Source organism: Catharus ustulatus, chromosome Z (assembly GCF_009819885.2).
Source record: "Catharus ustulatus isolate bCatUst1 chromosome Z, bCatUst1.pri.v2, whole genome shotgun sequence".
NCBI classification, from domain to species: Eukaryota; Metazoa; Chordata; class Aves; order Passeriformes; family Turdidae; genus Catharus; species Catharus ustulatus.
The window spans coordinates 22,056,132-22,077,005 of NC_046262.2; the positions used below are offsets into that span (position 1 = coordinate 22,056,132).

A 20,874-nucleotide genomic window follows, 5' to 3' on the forward strand; every position below is an offset into this window, starting at 1 on the left:
ACTGGCAGCCAAAAGAGTGCATCACATGAGAGCTTGAGTAGGTGCACAATTCTGTAAGAAAAAAAAATCTATTGCCTCTTTCTATGTATATCCTTACTAAATAATCCCAGAAGACTAAGTCCTTGAATTTAACAAAGTCTTCATACATAATCTGGACATTTAAGTGTATAATATCCAGAGATAATTTTTCCTTCAGAAAAAGGAAGGGGTTTGTATTTAGGGTTTGTGTATCCTGACATACACAGTGTATGCTGTTCAGCATTGTCTGCACAATGTCTTATGAATGGCATCTTTGCAGGCAAATAGACCAAAGATGACACTAAAGAAATGAGTAGAACACCTGAAGACATGGTCATCTAAAACAAGTGAGGGGAGCAAGGGATAGATTGCAAGAAAACCTTAATGCTCTGTAAATATTTATGGCACAGGAGATACATTTTACTTTCTCAAATGTGAGTTTTAACTAAAGCCTACACTTGAGTCTACCCTGTAACACAGGATAGCATTTCAGAAATGGGTGGTGGTTAAATCCTGTGGTGTTCTCTCCAAACCAAAAGGGCATTTCAGAATACCTTTCAGCCCAACATGCAATTTTCCCTCCAGTCACTACTAAGGTGGATCTCCCACAGTTTAGTACCTGATACAGAATTTTTTGGTGCCCTTGGAGTGAGCTATGCTACCTTTTGGTGTCACTATTTGTCTAACACCTTCCCAAACCCACCATTTCAAGAGGGAGACAATGGAAGAAGCAAGTGTTTCTTGGGTGGAGCACACGCTGGCAATCACACTGGGTTTTTAAGATATTGGAGGTTACTCATTTAACCAATTGGATTTGCAGAGTGAGAGGAAAATGCACCTTGAAGCCTGGTCCCTGCCTTGCTCCCAAGGTCACGTCAGGGTGTGCTCAGCTGGGGCAGCAGGGTTTGCTCAGGGGCAGTTTTCTCCTGTAGCTGAGCCCTTGCAGGAGGGCAGGAGCCCATGCAGCCTCAGTGCTGGGCAGCTGGAGCACAGCACCTGCCCATTGAGTCAGGAGGAGTCTTCAGCAGCCACACCAACAGGAAACATGGAACCAGCAATACAGAGGATCATTTTGATATGCCAAATCTTGGAGTGTATGCAGGGAGCTGCAGAAGGAGCAGCCAACACCTCTGGCTGCTTGCCTTCAGGCAGCACACGGCTGTGGAAGCAGGAGGAGGAGAAGCTGGGGGGCTAGGGCAGTGATGTATTTGATGTAAAGGCATCTGAAAGCTGCAAAAATACATATTGCATGAGTCTGATCTGCTAGCAGATGGTAAAAGGGTTTTTTCAAATGAGAATTATTCCTTACTGGAGAAGATCAATCAGAGGTTCTTGTTAGCAGTATCATCAGAAATGAGAAAAAAATTTCCAGTCCAGCAGGAATCTTTGAAATCTTAGCTAGTCAGCATGTAAGAGAGGCAAATGTTGAGGAAATTCCTTCGAACAGGAGCTGAAGCTGAATGTGGACTCCTGCATTGAAAGTGTTGAGCTGACCTTCCAGACCTCAGAGAGCAGTCACAGCTGCAGCCTAACCCAGTAGGAGTGGCACGGGGTGAGCCTGCCCGGGGTGTGTGCTCCAGGAGGCAGGAAGCAAAGCTGTGTCTAGCCATCAGGGAAAGCCTCTTCTTAAATAAACATAGGTGACTTCATGGAGATACAGGGCACATGAGTAGGCCTGACAAGCTGCCATTAGATCCTTGGTCCAGCACACATAATCTGCCTTGCTCTGGGTTTAATCACATGTGATGGCAGAGAAAGCAGTTTGGTTTTATATAAATAATATGTCTTTATTCCTGCCTAGCTCTTGCATATCCAGTTGAAGCAGGGATCATTGTCCCTGAATTCACTCCAAGGACACACACCAGGAGCAACATGTAGGAGCTGCTGACAGCAGGAGCACCTGTGGGATGAGGCTGTCCAGTGCACTGCCCTCTTTGCAGCCTCTGGGCCTCTGGCCACCCCCTTCTCACCTGGGCTGTGGCTGAAAGGAACTCCAGGCTGGCAAAGGAATGGCTCATATCTGTCAGCATTGAGGGGTTTTGCCTGTGCAAGCAAGCAGAGTATTGGACCCACAGATTAGATCCTCAAATCTACAAATATATGGTTAAAAGTCATTCTGTCTTTACTTACCGTGGAGTTTAGAAAAGAGCACAGGAGCAGGGCCGGTCCTGGGCTGAAAGATGGATAGACAGAATTTGAATGGCCAGGAATTCTCTAAGGATCAGAAGTATTTTAAATAAATTTTTTAAAAAAATCACAGAGGTTTTTGCATGATGTTTTTGTCAGCCCTGCAGGCATATCTTATGTGACTATAAATCTGTCCTTTACAAGTAGTGGGGTTTGTTTGTTTGTTTGTTTGTTTGTTTGTTTGTGGCTTTTTTAGCAGAGGGAGGTGCACTACTGCCAGCTCTGATAAAACATTGCTTTTCGAGGGTATTTGATAGAGGGTGGAATTTGGTTGTGGGTTTTCGTTGGTTTTTTTTTAACTTGGTTGAGTTTTGATTGGGTGGTTTGGTTTGGTTTTTTTCCTTTTTGGGAGTGGTGGTGGTTAGGTTTTCTTTATTTAAATAGAAGGAAGTGTTCATTTTGGCCGTAGGTTTTCCAAGTGCATTAGCCACAGTACTGGTACAACAGGGCTACCAGTGAGTTGAACTGGAATTTCTCTACATGAGAAGTTATTAATTTTCAAGATTCATGTAATAATTTTTTTCAATTATAATTTTTTTCATTATTTTTCTAAAAGTTTTAATACAGATAGGATATTACAAGAGTTAAGAAAATACATGTCACAAATGAAAACAGTGAGATGTCTTTCAGCTTAATGCAGTTGTTGTAAATATTTTCTGTGTCCCCATCCTAGACTTAGAGTTGCTGGTAATTTTGCTTGAAACAATGAGCATCCCAAATGAAGATGGCACTACAGGATAAAACAGCCAGGACAACTGCAGTAATTCCTGATGTGTCCTTCCCACAGGAGACTGAAATGGTGGCCAACTGAACCCAGCTAGCAATTTGGGTTCAGAACATCTTGTTCCTTCAAGGTTTTCAGTATTATCCAGATGTTGTTTATACCAGGTGATTAAAGCAATCTTAGAGCAGGTGCAGTCCAGGAGGTTGTAGCTGAAATTGGTTATGCAGTGGTCATCTAGGGGTGCTGGCTGACCACCTGGTACAACGCGGATCATGCCATGGGCACAGTTGAGATAGATACTCTTGAGATTAGAAAATGCATCTGTGCTGAATGCAGTCGATTTGTTGTAACTCAGATCAACATGCTGTAACTTCCTGAGGTTGTGAAATACTTGGTTACCTCTTGCAGTCAGTTCACAGGATGATAATATTAGCACCTCTACATTGGATAGCTGTTGGAATAGTTTGTCCTTTGGCATGATCTCCAACTCAGTTATTTTGACTAAGGTCCAAGAACATGACGTTTTTCAAGCCTTGAAAGAGATACTGAATGCTAGTATTAATGTGGGATGAGGAAAGATTCAGCACTTGCTAGACATGCAGATTTTGGAAAGGGGTCTGTGAAGTGTTGATATGGAGAGGAGTGAAAAGTAATCCAGCAGCTCTAGGCTAGCACTGCTGTAAATGAGCGTGTCCTGGAGATGAAGGTGTGTGTTGTGGCTCAGATTTAGGTAACAAAGTCTGCTCCAAGCTCACAGTGCTTTGCTAGAGCAGTCAGAACACTCAGTGTGACTTAAATCCAGATATTGAAGCTTTGCCAGTTTGCCCAAACAGCCAAAGCATGGCTGCAGAACCTTTGAGTTACCCTTGACGTGGAGGCAGGTGAGGGAGGGGAAGGCAGCAGAGCTGGTGCTGCAGAGGTACTCAAAGCAGCTTGCATTGAAAACCATCTCCTCTAGCAAGCTCAGGCACTGATGCCAGGGGCAGTGCATGGATGTGAGTTTGGGTTAGGCCCAGCTTTTGGAGCCTGGTTAAGCACTGAAATTTGTCAGCCGAAGAGCCTGGGCTGTGGAGTTCTGTATCCCCTCCAGGACCCAGGGATGTCAGCACTGCCCAGCTGTGGAAATGGGACTGAAAAGATCCAGGTTCAGTGTGTGTAATGTCGTTGCCTTTAAGGATGAGGGTTACATGGGTGGTGTTCTGCAGAGCTTGGACCTCTCCTGCTGTGATTGCTTGTATGTTGTTCATTTGAAAATGGGAGGAAGCTGCAGTGCAGAGATATGGTTGCTGCCCAAGATTAAGATACCTAATCCATCAAGATTTGACACTGGAATAAAGAAGATACCTGTTATTCCTGTCTGTGTCAACAAGCTCCAGGGAATGTGGGCCAGCAAATGCTGTGTCAGACAGAAACATGAGCAGGTTTCTGGTCAGCATGACTGGCTTCAGCTGCCTCTTGCTGTGAAAGGCACCATCATACACCCAGCTGATCTGATACCTTGAGAAAACAACAGAAAACTGCATCAGTAGCCTGTCTCACAAACTCTCCTGGTAATGTGATTACACAAACTGCACCTGTATCTGTAAAAATCCAAGATCTGTTGTCATCACTAGGGTAAAAGTGTTTTTCAGTGATGCTTGCCTGGTACTTTTAAGTTTACATTTAATTACAGGGTTCTGCTGAGAAGAAAAACCTGTCCTGAAATGATGGGTGTGAGGAGGCATTTGTGGGAGTCAGGAGACATGATGTGTTTAATGTCTAACTTAACAGGAAAATCTCTTTTCCTGTAAAACCCCAGCAACTTCCAAGGGCCAAACATGTCTTTCTCCAGTTTTTACGGAACAATATTGAAATTTAATAAAAATTTGCTGTCACTACTGCCTTAGAGGTGGTAATATCTGGAAATGCATATTTCACCCACTGAAGTGTAAATAATTGCCCCTGGAGGAGAAGCTGAGATATTGCTCAAAGCGGATCAATCTCTGCTTAGCAAAAAAATTCGTCAGCTGTCTGAAGGTGCTGAGAGTGGCTTCCTTGTGCAGGCAGGAAGATGCTGTGGGGTGTGCTCCAGAAGGGTCTGTCTCTGACAAGGCCAGGGAGGTTCATGATTGTGATAAGCAGAGCTGAGGATGCTCCTTCCACACCTTGTTAAGTCCAGGGAGAGCAGAGAATTCAGGTCTGAGAAGGTTGAATTCTGGAGGGAACGGAGCACATTGAAGCTGAAATTGAGGATTTCTGTTGTGACAAGTAGTCACAGGAACCTCTCTCAGTCCTAAACCTTCCCAGCCCTGGCTTTCATTTCCTGTAGTTTGTGAAAAATACGCAGTGAAAATAGTTATGTACTGTGAATATAAATAGGAAAACACGGCACTTAGAAAATCCACCCCCCCACAAAACTAACACAAGCTACAAAATAACCCAAAGAGAATTTTGAATTATTTAAAATGCAACAGCCAAAACTCTAGGAATCCTGAACACAGGCTTGCAATGGATAGCCCGGGGCTTTGGGGAGTGTGTTTTTAAAATTAATGCCTTGAATCTCTCTTGTATTAATTTGAAGAGTCTCACCTGCAGTACTTTCTTATCAAAGTTAGCACATATGAGGATTGTTTACTCTTCTGGATGAATTATTAATCCTTTAGAAAGGATCCTCACAGGGTAGTTTTAAATTGTGAATGTCATGAGTCTTGTAGGAAAACTTTCTCTAAGAGAAGTCTTAAGTAAACCTTACAGAGAGGAAGTAAAGAAGAGCAGGTCTGGAAAATGTTTCTAGAAGGAATGTAGCCAAATTAATTGGATATGAATTCAGCTACACACTGCAGCAGGAGACAGCAGGAATGTTTAGCTCTGACTAGACAAAGATCATGCCTAATTATGCTAAGCCTTTAAAATGTCTACAGAGGCTTTTCAGCTTTAAGTGAAAATAAATCCATCTATAACACAGAGAAGTCAACTCTGTGGATACCAGGAAAATCAGTTGAGCATGCTTGACCTACCTTTGCCTGCTGATTGCATGAAAGTCAGCCAGACCAGGTTACTGCCCCCGTGAAGCAGCCTGCCACGCTGTTGAGGCGTGAGGATGTTCACAGCATCACCCTGGTCCCAGCTGCAGTGGGGAGCACATGCACAGCCTCCTTCACACCCACCTGCCCTCCCAAAGGACAGAGCAATGCCAGTCCTGAGTGGTCCCAGGTCCAGCCCAGGAGGGTGGGATACCCAGGGATGTGTAGGAGCTGCAGCTCTGCCAATTCCCTGCCCTGTAACCTTGCAGATGTTGATCTTGTGGAGAAGTAAACACATGTATGGCACAGCTGGCCAATGTGAGCACTTTAATTTGGCACAAAGCTGTTGCTAGTGGATGAAAGCAGGGCAGCAGTTGTGTGTCCAGAGAAGGCCCTGGAGTGAGGTGTAGAGGATGGAGCAGGTGTGTGCCCTGTGGGTGGGAGCATGTGGTCTGTGGGGTCTGTCCAGGTGCACGGGAGCAGAGCGTAGGGCTCAGGTCTTGCTGCTGACACAGCCATGGGTATGTGAGGCTAAACCATGTCTCTGCCTATCTCTGGCTTAAAAGAGGCAGGTGGGCTGTGACTGCACTCAGTAGCCTCAGGAGAAGGGGAAGAGAAGTAGTGTTTGTTGCAAACCACAGTCTGGATTTGGTGAACATTTTCTACCCTTCTCTTAAGCACAAATCCTGTAGCTGAAGGGTGCCAGGGAATGTTGGGGAAGCAACAAGGGCCTCCACTGCTGCAGACAGTGCAGCCTGGCAGGGAGGGGCAGAGACATCCAGCACCAGTGTGGTGCAGTGGAGTGGAGAGGGGCTGTCCCCACAGAATTCCCCGTGTGAATGGGGAGCGCAACATGGCTCCTCGACTGTCCAGACAGCACCCAGGGATGGCATCAGCCTGGAGGGATGACCCAGTACTGCCCATGGCTGAACCCCCACACATGGGTGCTTGGCATCACCTGGGGGCAGAGGCCAGCCCAGCATCTGCTGGGACAACACTTGTGATGGCACAGGGCCCAGCCCAGAAGCATTGATATACTGTCAGTATCTACAAAAATGACAAAACATGGACCTAGAAAAGGCAATGCTTTCAATACTTGTAAAGCAAAGGAGAACCTGTGGAGCTAACCACTGCCATGTGTAGTTTAGAGAGATGAAAATAATTTAACTGTCACTGTAAATGAGAAGAGTGCCTGTGTTCTCCATTCAAATAAAACAGTGAGTAGGTAAGCTCTCTCCATATGCTTCAGGGCATGGAGTGAACTGATGAGAGACTGTCCCTAGGGAGATCCTGGTTGTGCAGCTCTGAGTGCTCAGAGATTTGTAGATTTAATTCAGTGAGGAATTTACTATTAGCCCCAGGTGTGCATTTCACAGGGCTGCTTTTCCATTGTGTGTCTTCCCTGAATCAAATACCTTGCCTTTTTTTTTCTGTTGTCTCCCACTTAGAATAGAAAAAAATAGCTAGAAGAAAAAAGAGAAGAAAAGCCAAGATAAAAGAAAGTATTAAAGAAAAAGCTTATTGGGTCAGTCTTTTCTCCTGGCCTTGAAAAAGCCCTAGTATTTTCTTACTATTCTCATGTGGTATAGCACACCAACCAAATAGCAAATAGAGACATCGTCATACCCCACTGTGTACAAATTCCTGTCTGAAGAGCACAGTACAAGAGGTAAAATTCTTATACCTTTCCTCTGTCTATCTCTCATACCTGTTAAACACCCTGGGACACTTTCCCATCCTTCAGGCTCTCTGTGGGATGAAGCACAGTGCTGGTTTGCTGGGCTCCCAAAATCCCATCAGTGGTGGGAGAGGGTGTGAGGATGCTGAGGTGTGAGGAGGAGGAGGGACAGTGGCTGATGTCCCTAAGCTATACGGAGACACCTGGCTTATTCTTCTGATAAAGGTGTTCAGATCCCCCCAAGACAAATCCTGTGGGAACTGTAAACATTGAGACATCAGCAGGCCAGCGTTCACCCCATGTGTCCCAGCTCCTGCACATGGAGAGGGACAGTGGCTGTCACTGCTCCACGCACATCGTCCCTGCAGTGCTGGGTGCCCTGAGCTGGCACGGGTGACACTGTGAGAACCAGGAGATGTAGATCACAGGCTGTTGTGCAGAGAGGCAGGCTGGCATTGGATGATCTTGTGCTGTCTTCTCTGAATGAATGTGAGGCTGAGCAGAGGGTCACACAAACAGGGAGAGCTGGCCAGAAAGCAGGTGGCAAGGAAAAGACATGCTGAACTCAGTGTGAGCAAAGCAATAGTTTCAGAAACAGGAGCTTATCTGCTTTGAATATAATCATGTTACTGTGCACTGATACTTTTCTGAGGCAGAACAGATTTTTCAAAAGTGGAAACTGAGGAAAATTGGTCTTCATGCTCATATGGACTGGTATGTCTCTGCTAAATAAAGGACAGTGCAGATGAAACTGTAGTATACTACCAAAGGGAAATTTAATGTACAGTAATTTCACGATTATAAGCTGCACCATTTTCACTAAAATTTTGGTCCGAACCTGGAAGTGCGGCTTGTAATCAGGTGCGGCTTATATACGGACAAAGAACGAAAAGTTGCTGTTTCAGTTTGGAGGACAGGTGTCTACTGAGAAAGGCGGGAACTTCTCTTTGAAATGGAGAATGTAAACCCCCTCCCTCCAAATTATTATAATTTTGCCATCAAGGGGCTTTCAGGCAAAAATATGGGAATTAGGAATAACAGTCCTTTTCTAGGGAAATTAAAATAGAAATACAGTACTACAAAGGAACAAACTCCAAACCCTGACACAGTCAGAGTACAACCTGACACCGTCAGGCAGGGTGTTGGTAGCAGTCCCATTAAATGGTGGCTGCAGTCCTCTTGCAGTGACAGATGTGATTCAGTTGGAGCAGTGCTCCTGCAGAAGGTGCAGTTTCCCTCCAGAGCTCCAGTGGTGATGTGGAGAAATCCGGTTTTCCTCTGGAGTGGAGAAAGGGGCAACCTTAGTGTCCCAAAACCTCTGTTTTTATCTTGGTAAGAAATGTTGGGCTCTTCCCCCTGTCTGGAGCAACTTCCAATGGGATGCAGTAATTTTATCAGTCACACAGTGGGACTCAATGGACCATTAGCAGAAAATGACTCTCTGGAGGAAGGATGGGTTGTGAAAAGATAAAGAACAATGCCCTGCCTGGTTTCAATGGATGGCCCATTAGCAGAATATCTGCCGTTAGATAAGGATCACTGCCCCCACCCTCAACAGATGGTGATAGAATGGATGCATTTTATCACACTCTGTATTGTAATGTGCGGCTTATAATCAGGTGCAGCTTATGTATGGACAAAGAATGAAAAGTTGCTGGCACCCGGAAGTGCAGCTTATACTCAGTGCAGCTTATAATTGTGAAATTACTGTAATGGGAAATTTGAGTTGAACAAAATTTAATTCATCACTTGAGAAAAGCACAAAATCTCGTAAACTAGCTGACAGTCAGAGCCCTTCTTTAGGGGCTGATGTCAGTGGTGACTTGGCAGTATTAATTTTACAGTGGACTCAATGATCTTACAGATCTTTTCCAGCCTAAACCATTCTATAAGATCTCTGCCTACATTTTTGCAAATAGATTGTGCTGCTGATGCATGACTATTGCCGTACAAACAGTAACGCTAGAAAACAATACTTCAATCTGAAAATTAACAGTCTTCCTCTTGTATTTAGGTTACAGAGAATTATCCCTATTTTGAAGGAGGACAGTATTTCTAACCATCCCTAAGACTAGTGTGTGTGCAGCACCTGCAGGCAGGAGAGGATCTTGTGCCATGCAGACAGAGGAGTCAGGTCCTGACTGCCCAGGGCTGTGCTGAGTAATGACTTCAGCCAAACAGCTCGACCTGCCTTTTTCTTCCCGTTTTTAAAGGACTGAGTTGTTAGCTTGACATCTTTGTTGCCTTAAGTGGCACTCTTTCTTCAACACCTAGGAGAAAAAGGCATGAGGAAAACTTACTGGATCAGAAAACATGTCTCAGCCTGACAGAGCCGATCCAAACCCTGTTCTCAATCAGAGAAGTTTCGAGTAATCAATATGCCATTTGGGGTGCATCAAGGTCAGCACCCAGGAAGGCGAAGACACCTGAACTTCTCTGGTGCCAAGGATACACACAAATCAGTGGCTTTGGCTCCGAAGTGGTGTATGAAGGCCACAGCTGTGCGGGTAGCTGGAGCTGATTTCAGGGCTCACCTGAGCTGGGCTGTGCTGTGCTTATCCCTGCAGGCAGCTGAGGAGAGGAGGAGAGCCAACAAGGCAGGAGGGAAGCTGCCAGAAGTGCATGGCTCACTCCATGTTGCATACCTGCCTACACCTGTTGGGGCTGGCAGGCACTGAGAGGCGGCAGAAACAGTGCCCTGCTGCTGTATTTGTCTGCTGCTGGGATGCTTCTGTGCTGACCCGATGGGCTGGGGTTTTCCCCTCCTATTCAATGTGTACTATACAGGAGAAAACACCTTATCTTAATGACAAGCTGAAAAGCTCACTCCACATTCAACTTCAGCCTCTTCCCCAGACAGTTCTGTGTTTGCTGGAAATCCTGCTTGCCCTGCATTTGGTCACAAAATGTTATGAATAATGTGATTGGTATGTTTGCTCTTTGTTTATCTGCCGTTTTCCATGTTAATACTCAAAAGCTAAGGCTTGGTGTGTCCCTTTGTATCGGATTTGCCTGGACAGGTTTTGGTAGTGAGGGGTCTACAGGGATGGCTTCTGTGAGAAGCTGCTGGAAGCTTCCTTCATGCCCAGCAGATCCAGTGCCAGGAGGCTCCAGGATGGAGGTGCCTCTCCTGAAGGCTGAGTCAATTAGAAATGGTGCTAATGCCTATGTGATCACAGATTTAAGAAGGGAAAAGCTATTGTGCAAATGTAATTGCAGCCAGAGAAGAGCAGGGTGAGAATATATAAGAGGAACAGCCCTGCAGACACCAGGTCAGTGCAGAAGGATGCACAGGAGGTGCTCCAGGGGCCAGAGCTGGGGTTGCCCTGCAGCCCCTGGTGCAGCCCATGGTGAGGCAGCCGTGCCCCTGCAGCCCAGGGAGAGCCATGGGGATGCAGAGATCCACCTGCAGACCATGGAAGAGACCCTGCAGGAGCAGGGGGATGCCTGAGAGGAGGCTATGAATTCATGGGAGGCCTGGGCTGGAGCAGGGTCCTGGCAGGGTCCTGCAGACCCTTGCAGAGAAGAACCCACAGTGGAGCAGGTTTCCTGGTAGGACTTGTGACCCTGTGGGAGATCCATGCTGGAGCAGGCTGTGCCTGAAGGACAGCACCCCATGGAAGAGTGACCCATGTTGCAGCAGCTCATTCAGGAAGGACTGTGTCTGTGGGTTGGACTTACACTGGAGAAGTTATTGAAGAACTGTCTCCTGTGGGAGGAATCCCATGCTGGAGCAGGGGAAGGACTCCCCTCCCTGAGCAGCTGCAAGAACAATCTGTGATGAACTGACCATAACCCCCCCTCCCTGCACCACTGAGGGGGAGGAAAAGGAGGGAGTGGTGGGAAGATATTTTTAAGATTTATTTTACTTCTCATTATCCCACTCTGATTTAGTTGGTAATAAATATATTTAATATCCCCATGTTCAGTCTATTTAGGCTGTAATTGTATTTTCAGAGTCATCTCTCTTGTCCTTAGGTCAGCTCATGAATCTTTGCTGTATTTTCTCTCCCCTGTCCAGCTGTGGAGGAAAGTGATGGAGTCTGACCTGGAATCCAACCTGGGTCAAACCTCTACACCCTATGATTCTTGCTGTGCTTTCCTGGGGTGAAGCAGCTTGGACTTGCACCCCATTACCTATTTTTTTTTCAGACTGTGAGCCCTGGTGGCACACATACTTGCTCAGACCATCCATACCAAAACTCTCAAATTTAAAATGAATAAATAGTATTTTATAAGAAAAGTTCTCTGAATCAAGAAGGCCATCAGCCAAAGCTAATCCTATCTCATTCTGCAGTGCAGTGAAGCCTATTATGCACCATGGAACTTATGTGTCATATAAGAAAGCAGGAATAACTCCTGAGATATTTTTGGTTTTAGTAAGTTTTAGTTTTGTTTTGTTTTGTTTTGTTTTCTTGAAGTGTGACTGGGGGAAGGAGAGGGACTATTGAGAAAATGGGAAGACTTATTATACAAATAATGAGTTCTAGGACCAAACTCAATTTCATAGAATCAGAGAACAACCTGAATGAAAAGTGATGTACAAGGACCTTAGAGCCTAACTCTTAGCCAGTCCCAAGGATCACACCATGCTCCTGACAGTATTTTTGTCTTGGGTTACAATACAGAGTGTGATAAAAGGTATCTATTCTATCACCATCTGTTGAGGGTGGGGGCAGTGATCCTTATCTAACGGCAGATATTCTGCTAATGGGCCATCCATTGAAACCAGGCAGGGCATTGTTCTTTATCTTTTCACACCCCATCCTTCCTCCAGAGAGTCATTTTCTGCTAATGGCCCATTGAGTCCCGCTGTGTGACTGATAAAATTACTGCATCCCATTGGAAGTTGCTCCAGACAGGGGGAAGAGCCCAACATTTCTTACCAAGATAAAAACAGAGGTTTTGGGACACTAAGGTTGCCCCTTTCTCCACTCCAGAGGAAAACCGGATTTCTCCACATCACCACTGGAGCTCTGGAGGGAAACTGCACCTTCTGCAGGAGCACTGCTCCAACTGAATCACATCTGTCACTGCAAGAGGACTGCAGCCACCATTTAATGGGACTGCTACCAACACCCTGCCTGACAGGGTGTCAGGTTGTACTCTGACTTTGTCAGGGTTTGGGGTTTGTTCCTTTGTAGTACTGTATTTCTATTTTAATTTCCCTAGTAAAGAACTGTTATTCCTAATTCCCATACCTTTCCCTGAAAGCCCCTTAATTTCAAAATTATAATAATTTGAAGAGAGGGGGTTTACATTCTCCATTTCAAAGAGAGGTTCCTTCCTTTCTTAGCAGACACCTGTCCTCCAAACCAGGACAGTTGTCCAAACACTTCTTGAACCCTGGCAGACTTGATGCTGTGACCACTTCCCTGGGGAGCCTGTTCCAGTGCCCAACCACACTCTGGGTGAAGAACCTTTTCCTGATACCCAACCTAAACCTCCGCTGACAACTTCAGGCCATTCTCTCAGTACTGTCACTGCTCACCAGAGATAAGAGATCACTGCCTGCCCCTCACAGGGAAGTTGTGATTGCAGTGAGGTCACCTCTCAGTCTCCTTCAGGCTGAACAGACCAAGTGACCTCAGCCACTCCTCACATGACTTCCCCTCAAAGCCCTCACATGACTTCCCCTCAAAGGCATTTTTATTGCCCTCCTTTGGACACTTTCTGGTGTCATCTTACATTGAGGCTCCCAAAACTGCATGCTTTGCATAATGAAATTATGAAATTAGAATTGGGTGACTGAAGTTCCTCTTCTTGACCATGGGCTCAAGTTATTGTTGAATGCAGTAAAACTGACTAATTAGTCAGTTAACTAATTAGTCAGTTACCTGACAAATGAGGGATATTTGAATTATTCATTATGTGCGCCTATCAGATTAATTTAGATCTTTGTGCTTTTAAAGCAAAATGGGTAGGGGTAAGACTTTACGGCCGTAGCTAGTGGGAGTGGGTTTTGATGTTGGTAGGGGGCTTTGCTATGGATACCCACCATGGGCTCAGGCAGGTTGCAGACCCTCTGTGACAGCCTCAGCCGGGACTGTTGCAGGCTGATTTACTTCCACGCTCAGTACTTCTCCTCTGTATGGTGGTGTTTGCTGCTCCCAAGTGCTGGATAGATTTTTTTCTCCATCACTGCATTCAGGGTGATTATCAGACCACAGACATTGCTGAGACAGTCCCCTCAAGAGTAAATTGCTGCTCCTAATTAAATTTTCTCTGTGTTTGGTTAGAACTCTTTCCACTATTGATGATGGGGAAAATTTAGGAGCATGCAAACACCAGCAGTAATAATTGACCTCAGTACTTGCCCCTGAACGCTCATGAGATGTTGCATGTTGCAGAGGGCTGAGCACAGTGCTGCCTCCACTCTGCTCCTCCAGTGCTGTGGCATCCCAGCCAGTCTGCTCTGCAGTCAGAGAGTCCTCCAGAGAGGGTGCTACACCATGGGTTCCCTATTCTAAACTGGTATCCTGACCCAGACAGGGGGAACAACTCACAGAAGTCACCAGAATGCAGAGTCACACACAGTGTCTGCCCACAAGTGACAGATCTTCCCTCATCTGAAAACCAGGGATTTAGTGCCAGTCCTAGTAGGGGCTGTGGCAGTGAGGTGCTGGTGTGTTCCTCAGCACAGACCCTGCATCATGTGGATTGTTGGCACAACGTGGAAGGCACAGGATGCCAATTCCCACCCCAACTCAGAAGGGTGGGTCCTGTTTCTGGTGGGATCCTGGGTCCTGCAAAAGCCTCTCCACCTGGATGGAGGATGGCTGGCTGGGTTGAAGGGAAAACCTATGTGAAGTCAAATCCACCTGGCTGACCCGTCAGGAAGGGGTCCCAGTCAGATCACTGAGTGCCACACCTCCAAAAACCCAGGCACCAAGAGTGCTGCAGGCTGAATGAACCTGAAAAAGATGTGTAATGTAGGAATGTGAGAATCAATCTAAGATGTTAAAAATAAAAAGGAAAAAACCTAAAGCTCATTGAGTTGTGTACATCTATTAAAAATGCTTTAGTACCTTCAGAATCCCTATGAGATGTCAATTCTCTCTTTTTAAAAAGATAAATAATGTCAATCTCTGGACCTTCCAAAGGTTTGAAGAGAAAGGGATTGGCAACCCAATACATCAAGATTTCCAAAATGCCTGTAAATCCTATATAAGATCAAAGGATTAAAATAGTTTTCAGCTATTTCCTTCAAGTATGGATTTCAATATTTTCCTCATTTATTGTTTTCTTTTACAAATGTTTTCTATTACAAATGAGATAGGAATCCAAATGTTTGAATGCTGGCTGTTAAGAACTCAAGGTTTGCCTTGGAGTTGTGGGATTTGGGCTGTGACTATTCCCCTGCTGTGGCTGCATGGTACCACAAAAGGGTGAAACTTGGCAGCTGAAGGGGACCAGGACGACCTGCTCTAAATCAAACCTGCATTTCCCAGCAGGAAAACCCGCATGGGCTTTGCTGCCAGTGCAGCAGGTGCTGCAGGCTCAGGCTACAGGCTGCACTCTAAAGAAAAGCCTAAAACAGAATGATGAAGTAAGAGGATAAATCACTGTCAGAAAGAAACAGCTGCTGTAAAACATGTCAGACTTCACCAGACTTTATGTGAAACTCCTTTGCTTCATGATGCAGCAACTGGTCTTTCTGAAATCCCAAACAAGGGCAGGAGATGGCAGCCAGATGTGCTTTCCAGCCCACACTCTGGGCACATGAGCAATGCCACTTTGCCTGTCCTTGGGGGTGGTAGGGACACAAGTGGGACAAGAGCTGCAGGACTGCACCTGTGCTGCCCCCCCAGCTGGGCTTTAGCTTGCCCAGTGGATCTTTTGGGCAGCCAGGGAACAAGCAGCAGCATGGCTCTGCCTCAGGGGGCAATCCTCTGGTTGCCACCACTTCTTGGCAGGTGACCAAACCACCATCTCCTTTCTCTGGAACTGATGGTTGAGGTTAGTGACCTGGATGCCCATTGGAAGAAAGGGATTGTGTGACCAGGGACATGATGTGAGCACTGCATATAGAAATATTCCAAACAAATAAAGTGAGCACTCCTCTGGCTGCTTCTCCACTGCTGGATTGTTCTCTAGTGGATTTTATTTGTAGTAACTTCCAAAAGGATTGATGGTGCAGGTGCTTAGCTAGGGTACTGCTGCTGCTCCACACCCTGGAACCCCTGACTTCAGAGGAGGCAGCAATGCTATTTTTTTTTTGCAGACAGGATGAACAAACTTTCAGGTGATGACTGCAGCTTGCTTGAGGGCAGGGGACACAAGGCTTCCTGGCCGCTGTGCCTTCATCCTGAGCTGGTGGCCAAGAGCTGTATTTGCCATAGCTGGGGCATGCGGCAGTCCTACCAAATTCAGACTAAAAAAGGCCAGGACAAAGGCACTAAGTGGGAAGGAAATTGCTGGCAAGATTAATTAGCAACTGATTAATTACTGGTGTTGTGTTCCTCCATGCTTCTTCTTCAAAGGAGGAATATCTCCTATGCACTCCCTGCAGACACTTGTTTCTATACAGCTGCTGCTGCTGTGTTATCCTCCTTGAGTAGCTTGTGATTTTTCAAAAATTCAAAAGATATGTTGAGCGCTGGAGCTCCATGTGACTCTTTGAAACAGTTATAAGACTTTTCTGTCTCAAAAATCCAGCCTCTGTTCCATGCTAAGCAAGCAAAATACTTAGTGTTCTTGGTCCCCATGGGAGTGAGTACTTTATAGTAGTGTAAAGGCACTATAAAGTCAAGATAAAATGCAGATTTTAATGATTACAAAAAAGCCATTATTCTTCTCTCCAAACAATACAGAATCTTACAAACTGGGCTGCACAAGTCTAAAATCTTAGATTTAAAACAAACAATAGAGAAATCCAGTAATTGCAACAGTTCTGGCTTAAGTAACAGGCAAAAAATCAGAAATAAAATCCTTCTAATCTCCCCTTTTCCTTACTGGTCTCTATTGGATGTTGCTTGGTGTGGTTTTGGGGAAAAGGAAAAGCCCTTACACAGTGAGGCTGGACTGATCACTGGAAGTTGCATTTTTGTTGGTTTTGGTTTGGCTGGACACTGACATTAACCTTGCAATAGAAGGAAATTAGGCAGAGAAAAAGGAAAAGAGCCAAACTGAGGAAGCTGGTGTGAGTTCAGACAATTTAAAGAACTTCTGGCAGGAAGGCTTTGAAATGACAAAAGAGCATCTTAAAAGGAAGTCCTGTTGCTAAGCAACATGAATTCTTGTACATAGAACTCCAGGAAGGTAAGAGAAAAACCTCTGCTACTTTCAAAGCAGAAATTGTGGTGAGGAGCCATAGCTGCATCCAAAGTGTGTTTGAAGTGTTCCAGCCATGTCCTGTCTGTGAGAGGGTTTCCATGACCCTTCAGGTCAGAGCGGGCACTGGTGGGACTGTGTGGGCAGGTGAGAGCCACCTCTCCTCCTCCACCTGCTGAAATGCAGGAGCATTGTGCTTCTGCTCAGGGTGGGTGAGAATAATGGGAGAGACCTGAAACTGCTGCAGTAATACCAAAAACCATAGGTCATGCTCAGCCAGATGCTTTGGGAACACAAAGTGACATTTCAGCAGAGTTTTGATTGCTTCAATCCATTTCTCAAGTTTCCCTCCTTCTTTCTCCCCCATTCATATTAACAAATTCTCATCTTTCACACTGATGGTCTTTGCCTGATAATCATCCATTCAACTGCTACTGGTTATAGCATGATGTAATGGTGTGAAATACATTCTCCATTCAGGAATATGTCAAAATAAATGTATTTTGCCACAGCATAACATTTGTTTCTTTGTCCTCTCCATGCTTCAGAAATGGGGGTCACAGTGGTCTTGCCTTTCTTGTCAAGTGTGAATCCTTGGCTGATCTGGTTTGCTGATGGGAGAACCATCCAACCTCTTTGCTAAAATTCAGGATTTCATTCATCACGCAGCTGCTGGGCGTTGAGGCTGCAGTTGGGTGCTGCTAATAAGCAGGTTCTATTAGATGGTTTTGAAAGGGTAAATTCTTCTAATTCGGCCAGACTAGATATGGGAGGAGTGGTTCCATGTGTGCAGAGCTAGTCAGCTGTCACCTCTCTGCCTACTGGCCTCAGCAGTAACCATGACCTGGGGCCAGAGGTGATTTCTCCCATCAGATACACCCTCCTGAAATCCTGTCTGCTCAAACGTCAACTTTCATGTGGTTTTCTTTTTATGTATATACACACCAAATACCTAGTCGCTGTTTCCAAAACTATGTGCAAGCAGAAGAATTTGCCAAATGTTTAGACTTGTGGAGTTGGTCAGATCCTGGTTGGCTCCTCAGCCCCTTGGAAAATCTCTGGATGAATGTCCTATAGTACTCTCAGGGTTAATAGTCTGCAGGTTGGCCATTAGTCTTTTGAAAGGCGTTCACTTGGCAACTCAGTCTTTGGCAAGGTTGTATTTCCATCAGAGAAAGCACATTGGAGCTTCACACTGCAGCTTGTCTGGGTGTTAGACCTTTGCATATTGCCATCCCACCAAAATACCAATTTTCTTCAAAGGAATGCTAGAAGCAAGCCAAAGCCTCCTCGTGGTTTTCCGCAATAACTTCAAATAAAGGAGTGAAATTCACAAGAGACTATACCCCAGCTCTCTGTGCTCTCCTGGGCTGGCTGGGAGTGGCTGAACAGCCACATCCACAGCAGGGAAGGCTGGGATGGCTAATCTCCCTAGCCAAAAGGAAGGGAGCAGAGGCTGGGCTCCATCCTCCCACAGGCAGTGACGGTGAAGCCTGGCTGGGGTGGTGTTGGCCAATAGTCAGTGCTTCCTCTGCCACTGGGGCCTGTTGCCTATCACACTTGCTGTCAATTACAACCTTTTTCCTCTTCGTGTAGCTGTATTTTCCTTGCTCTAATTTAACTTGTTGCTTATTTTGCTTTCCTCCACTTAACATCATCTGCAGCATCTGTAGGCTGTCGGCACTGCAACCCCCATCCCCTCTCTACACTGCTTCTTGCCTGGTCAGAGCCATCATTCTCATCTTGTGGGGACAAAACCATGTTTAAAGAAATCTCAGAAGGTGTGTGATGTGTAGTTTGTCACGCTGTTGTGCTGATCTGAGCTGCACTGCTTGGGGCAGACACGGGTGTCTGTTACCTGCACTGCACTGTGGGACGTGTATTTGCCTTAGGTCACAGAAGAGCGGGTCTTAAAGAAACACTAGGGGCTGGGTTCTGGCACTCCGTTTAATGAACGAAGAGGAAACTTCAGGTGTTGTGTTGGTGTGATAGGAACAGCAGTGTCCCTCAATGTGCTGCTGTTTGTGAGCAGTAAGCCTGCCCTGGGCAGGGTTTGCCTGCTTTGATTAAATGACACAAGCTGGCTGTGGGCAGTAGCACTGTACAAATGGACCCTTTACACACAAGTGGAAATAATTCCAGCAGAGGACAGTGGGGTGAACAATAGAAGAAAGGAAAACTCCTGTGATCTTGATGAGATTTCCAAAATTTGCCTTCATATTATCCTTTTACTTAGTTCTACCTTTTTTTCTTTGCTCTTTCAGATACGTAAGCAGCAATTGCTATGGACCCAATGTTTCAGGAGTCATTGTGAAGCGAGCGGGATATTGGGGAGCTGGGGTTTGTAACAGATTTAGTTGACTGCCTGCTGCCAGGGGAAAATCTAACCAGTTACTTGAGACACAACCATGACTTTGTCTAGATTTTCAGTTAACAACGTTTTCCATGGCCTTTCTTTTTGGGCTCCCATTTCCAAACTGCAGTCAGCCTGGACCTCGCCATGTCCAGCTGTATGGGATTCCTGCAGTGTTGCTGCTGTGTCTGTCTGCAGCTCCAGCTCCCATGCCTGTGTCCTGAATAGGCACTGTTTGCTAAAGCAGTGTGGGACACCCTGAGCATGAAAATAAGTGGAGAGTTCTCTTTAGGGTAGTCCGTCTTCTTAGCACCATTTAAGTGTTTGTGCACCTCTCAGGTGAGTGCAATTTCACCTAAGGAGGTTGTTGCTTCTTTGTTCACTGATATGTGCTGGTAACTTGTTGATGTAAATTATGGGATGTTTGTTAGACCTCTTAGGCCTGCAAGATTTTGTCATCACTTAGATGATTCTAAGTGGTGGTAACAATGAAAAGCAAAAGGACACTTCAAGCTGAAATTCACTTCTTGTCCTTCAGGATATAGATTAAACAGACTTTAAAAGGAAACTTTTAAGTCACTTTTTTATCTGAGTGTAAAGCTCAGAGTCTGGATAAGCAAGAGGATAAATCCAACAGTACATTAGGAAAGACGAATACAGTAATTTCATGATTATAAACTGCACCTGATTACAAGCCGCACGTCTGGGTGTCGGCAACTGTCTTGGGTTACAACACAGAGTGTGATAAAAGGTATCTATTCTATCACCGTCTGTTGAGACCAGGTGGGGGCAGTGATACTTTTCTCCGCAGGAGATATTCTACTAATGGGCCATCCACTGAAACCAGGTGGGGCATTGTTCTTTATCTTTTCACAACCCATCCTTCCTCCAGAGAGTCATTTTCTGCTAATGGCCATTGAGTCCCACTGTGTGACTGATAAAATTACTGCATCCCATTGGAAGTTGCTCCAGCCAGGGGGAAGAGCCCAACATTTCTTACCAAAATAAAACCAGAGGTTTTGGGACACTAAGGTTGCCCCTTTCTCCGCTGGACTCCAGAGGAAACTGGATTTCTCCACATCACCACTGGACCTCCAGAGGGAAACTGCACCTTCTACAGGAGCACTGCTCCGACTGAATCACATCTGTCACTGCAGGAGAACTGCAACCACCATTTAATGGGACTGCTACCAACACCCTGCCTGACAGGGTGTCAGGTTGTACTCTGACTTTGTCAGGGTTTGGAGTTTGTTTCTTTGTAGTACTGTATTTCTATTTTAATTTCCCTAGTAAAGAACTGTTATTCCTAATTCCCATATCTTTGCCTGAAAGCCCCTTGATTTCAAAATTCTAATAATTTGGAGGGAGGGGGTTTACATTCTCCATTTCAAAGGGAAGCTCCTGCCTTTCTCAGCAGACACCTGTCCTCTGAACTAAAACAGCAACTTTTCGTTCTTTGTCCATATATAAGCCGCATCTGATTATAAGCCACACTTTGGGTTCGGACCAAAATTTTAGTGAAAATGGTGCGGCTTATAAACATGAAATTACTGAAAATGTAACCTCACAAATTTCATATCTAAACTGGAAAGTTCTAAAAGACAGGAAGGTATTTGAGCTCTGCAGTGCAGATGTTCCC

At 45.5% G+C, this 20,874-nt stretch overlaps 1 protein-coding gene across 1 annotated transcript; it reads right to left on the minus strand.

Annotated features, from left to right (window-relative positions):
- Positions 1-2,880: 2,880 nt before the first annotated feature.
- Positions 2,881-10,245, minus strand: CD180 (CD180 molecule). The gene is given in 11 exon segments (XM_042780160.1): positions 2,881-3,017; positions 3,020-3,420; positions 3,422-3,581; positions 3,584-3,903; positions 3,905-4,184; positions 4,187-4,299; positions 4,301-4,426; positions 5,074-5,181; positions 5,183-5,231; positions 5,926-6,035; positions 10,241-10,245. Coding segments are annotated over 11 exon segments (1,809 nt in total).
- Positions 10,246-20,874: the final 10,629 nt, after the last annotated feature.